Source organism: Limulus polyphemus, unplaced genomic scaffold, assembly GCF_000517525.1.
Source record: "Limulus polyphemus unplaced genomic scaffold, Limulus_polyphemus-2.1.2 Scaffold625, whole genome shotgun sequence".
In the NCBI taxonomy this organism is placed as follows: Eukaryota; Metazoa; Arthropoda; class Merostomata; order Xiphosura; family Limulidae; genus Limulus; species Limulus polyphemus.
This window is the reverse complement of record NW_013666235.1, coordinates 282507-286969: the sequence shown is the minus strand read 5'-3', so window position 1 is coordinate 286969 and position 4463 is coordinate 282507. Positions and strand designations below refer to the sequence as shown.

At 33.9% G+C, this 4463-nt stretch overlaps 1 protein-coding gene across 1 annotated transcript in view; it reads left to right on the top strand.

Moving 5' to 3' along the window:
• The window catches only part of LOC106459546 (monocarboxylate transporter 10-like), a 58182-nt gene that overhangs the window by 46944 nt on the left and 6775 nt on the right, over nt 1–4463 (top strand). The window contains exon 3 of the mRNA XM_013919173.2: nt 1643–1919. Within this exon, the coding sequence (XP_013774627.1) occupies nt 1643–1919 (277 nt within the window). The remainder of the gene's footprint in view (nt 1–1642; nt 1920–4463) is intronic.

Sequence of the window (4463 nt, the reverse complement as noted above, 5' to 3'; positions counted from 1 at the left end):
CGGATTATAGCGTTGTAAGTCCACGGACATACCGCTGTGCCACTGGGGGCAAATAAACAGATAACAACAAAGATTTGAAATTAAAGCTGAGGTCGTTGGGGTTAGTTAGTTTCTATATAACAATCTTACTCGTGTATCTCATTCCAAACAAACTTTGATATATTTATCTTTAGGGTCTTCTGTCAATCGAATGGTTTATTTGTTTGTTTATTGTTAAACACAAAGTACACTATTGGCTCTATGTGCTCTACCCACGACAGACTTACCGAGGACTTCGAATTAACGGAAAATTAATTTCTCTAAAACTTAGTTTCCTCGAAAAAAATATAAACAGTCATGTTGCATTCCTTTTGCCTCCGCGGTGGCTCTGCTGTGCTGTAACTTTGATTTGTTTGCTTGTTTGTTTTGAATTTTGCGCAAAGCTACACGAGGGCTATCTGCGCTAGCCGTTCCTAGTTTAGCAGTGTAAGACTAGAGGGAATAAATAACTCACTGCGCAAGTTTACACTTAAACAAACAAATAAAAGCATTCTTTACACCGGAGTGAAAATATAATATAATCTAGGTATGTGCTGCTTTATATCATGAATAATACCGAACGGCTTTGCACGAATATTCTAAAACACAAACAACAGCTCATCATAAAAACTGTGTGAAAATAAAATGAGCTACAGTAGTTACCGAAAGAGATTTTATCTGTTCGTTAAATGGAAGTGTATCAACTTATTTATTTTATATCTTGATAATATGTATATTACAAGGTGGTCCAAAATTATCTTTCCTATTTTAAAATTTAATAATTAAATGATTAAAGAAATGGAACCATACAGTTTTCAAAATTTTGTAGTCGAACTCAAAGAGTTTTTATTGTCAGTAGACTCCTAGTGTGCAACGTTACTGGCTCTCATCACGTTTAAACGATATTAGGTTTCAGTCCATGTTCGCTGCAACATGTCCACAGTTACAGAGGCGATGGCATCCGTTATCACGGTCTTTAGCTCCGTGATGTTTGCTATAGGTGTGCAATAAATGATGCCCTTAACATACCCCCAAAGAAAGTAGTCTAGTAGAGTGGTGTCTTGGGAACGTGGAGGCCAAAGAATTGGCCTACCACGACCAATCCATCGCATTGAGCCTCTTCTTGCACGGTTGCCACGTTATGGGGTAACACTACTCACTGGAGTTTAAAAAAATATGACAATAAAAACTGTTTGCGTTGGGCCACAAAACGTTGAAAATTGTATGGTTGTATTTCTTTAGTTATTTTATTTAATTATTAAGATTTTTTCAGGAGATTATTTACTATTAAACAATAGTTTTTGTTCATTTTTAAATATGTCAGGACGTTTTTAACGAAATCAATACATCACTTATAGTGCACATATATATTACATTGTTATAGATACCATTTTAAACATGCAAATCAGTGCTGCCACCTGGTAGATGCAGTTTTTTCATAAGCGTCTATTTACACATCAGATTACGTATTTATCAGATTAATGCAAGCGTATTAAGACCAAGTTATTGACTTTTCAATAATACACTTTCTACATATAGTCAAATGGTGAATTTCATAGAATGATATATTTGAAGGTAACTCTCCAAAATTTTAAAATGCTCCTCCTTTTTATTATATTTTCAGGTTGTTGGATTGGAGATTGGGACTCCACGCTGTAACGGGTATCGTGTTTTTAACGTTTTTTCTTGGATTTTTTTACCGATCAGCCTCCTTGTACCACCCTCAGCGAAGAGCAATACTTCATTTGAAGAACCAGAAACGAAAAGTTAAAGACAAAAATGTTTCTCAAGAAAAGATTCCTTTCCTGGACTTTTCACCTCTTAAGACAAAAACCTTGCAAATAATCATGCTTTCAACCTCACTGTCGTCGTTTGGGTTGTATACACCATATTTTTACTTGGTATGTCGACCTAAGTATCGATAAAATATATTTAGCCATCGTTTAATGCCAATCGCTTTAAATAAATCAGTACATAGCGATCGTCTTAAAAATCTTCGAGCAGTTCATTCGTATTGTCAATGCATTTTTCATCCTTTTGTATGAGTGCGATGTCAGATCTAACCCAGTAATGAAATTTTGAAAATGAAAAATAAATATTTGGTACCGCAATGCTACAGGATGTCCCCTATTACCTTCATTCCCAAAGGTGCACTATGAGATTATGTGTTTTAACATCTATATTTTCTAGCTAAAATAAACTGTCATACAGTAAGCTTGATGGTGAAATATTCAAAATCTATAAAGAAATGTCTGGTTGTGCCGTACACAACCGTAGTTAGATTTGTTGTACGCCTCTCTTTCCCATTTCCCACATTAATGACTGACGAGTTATTTTACTAAACATCTGTTATTACTTGTGTGTGTTTGTATGTATAAACGTAATTAAAAAATAGCAGTCATTTTAAAATTACTTTAAACCTATTTTTGTTCAATAGTTTTGGTTTTTGTTAAGCAGAAAGCTACACAATAGGCTATCTGTGTTCTACTCACCACGGGTATCGAAACCCGATGTTTAGCAGACTTACCGCTGAGCCACTGAAGGGTTGTTCAGTAGCGACAGGCCAGCATGTTCCGTTTGATACGTTATCTACGTCCCCTGTATTTGCATCAATATTTACGTCCAAGCTCTTTACTCTAACTTCGAAATAAGCTAGGTGAATATTTAGTTCCACGAGTGTAGACAGTTGAAGTTGATATACCCTTTCATTAGAACTTTTGATTATTTATACTAATATCATTTCTAAGATTTCTAAGGTAAGCCTACTCATCACGGTCATATCACAGCTGTAAGGATATAACAGAGAACTTACAAACTTCACAACAATAATACATTTTTTCTGATTGGTTCTTTAATTCTGGAAAACTTTGTACGTATCCCCAAAAGTTCATATGTCTAACATTGTCGTCTTATCTATAGAAAATTAACACTTGTGTAGTGAACGTTTTGATAGTAGAATTGTTTGATCTTTCGAAAAAGTCGTCTTTCTGACAAATCAGCCTAACAATATTACCAGTCTGACTGATCTTTTTGTTGGATTTTCAAAAAGAGTCGCTAGCTTTTGAAACACTCGTCGTAGCAAACAGCTCATTTCTCAGTCGCCCATCCATCCCGTTAAACAGCCTTCTAAAGTATCAGAAAACATCTATGTACTACGTATGCATTTATGGAACGCCGAAATGCACCAGCCATGCAAGAAGGATCTCAATTTTTTATTTTTAACGTGTTTTTTATGTACTGGTTGCTTCTTCTTCCAGCATTACAATCGCTTTTGAAACGGAAGACGTTGTGTGTGTGTATGAGTGAATGCGCATGAATGTAGTTGTAACGATACATTTCAATGAAAAATATTATGTTTTTATATTTTTATGGTACAGTGTTTTCTATATATCATTCGAAATATCTTTAGCAGTTTGAATCAATTATCACAATGACATAGTAAGTTTTATGGCCCTTAAAATTACAGTTAATGTAATAGAAAAATTGTATTCTTTCTCTGTTAAACAAATTAATATATCGTTCCTAAACAAGTTAAATATGCACGCCAGATTTTTTAGTGTTAATATTCGTAATTACTAAGAATTACTATGGGTCCAGATTGAAAGTTAACACTTTACTGTTCTTGTGAACATTATAATACATGTTTTATTTTCTCCCATATAATTTTCATATATATTTGAAAATATATTTACAAACAACATTTCTAAGTAACGAATTTTATAATATTCTATATCTGTAATAAATATAGTTTTATTCAAATAATATCATTGAGGAAATAATGAAAACGAAAACTGATTGATTACACAGGCCTGCGAATTTAAACTTCATAAAATTTGTTTTTGTTTTAATAACAGATTTTCCATAATTCAATTTGTTTGTTTTTAATTATGCACAAAGCTACAAAAGGGCTATCTGTACTCTGCCCACTACGGGTATCGAAACCCGGTTTCTAGCGTTGTAAGTCCGCAGACATGCCGCTGTGCCACTGGGGGGCCCATAATTCAGCTACGCAGATTTCGAAAATAATATTCATTTTTTTTCTGTCACGTAAGGAGTTTTTGCAAATCGGGAAGAAAAGAAAATCTCTTACGTAGATCAAATTATTATTTTGTTTAACACAATGAACATTTTTTGTTATTTATGTTTGCTAACAAAAATACAAACAAACTGAATAAAATGGAAGAACATTGATGTCAAACAAATATTCAACCTTATTCATCCTGATTTTTTTGTGAAAGCTACGTCTTTAAGTCTCAAAACTACGTGTTGTGGTCTTTCTTTCATGTATTGCGTTATGACGTTTTGTGGAAAATCTGTGCGTGATGGAGGTAAATGGATATCATTTTCGGATTCAGCGTACAGGAATTACTTTTGTTTTTGAATTTCGCGCAAAGCTACACGAGGGCTATCTGCGCTAGCCGTCCCTAATTTAGCAGTGTAAGACT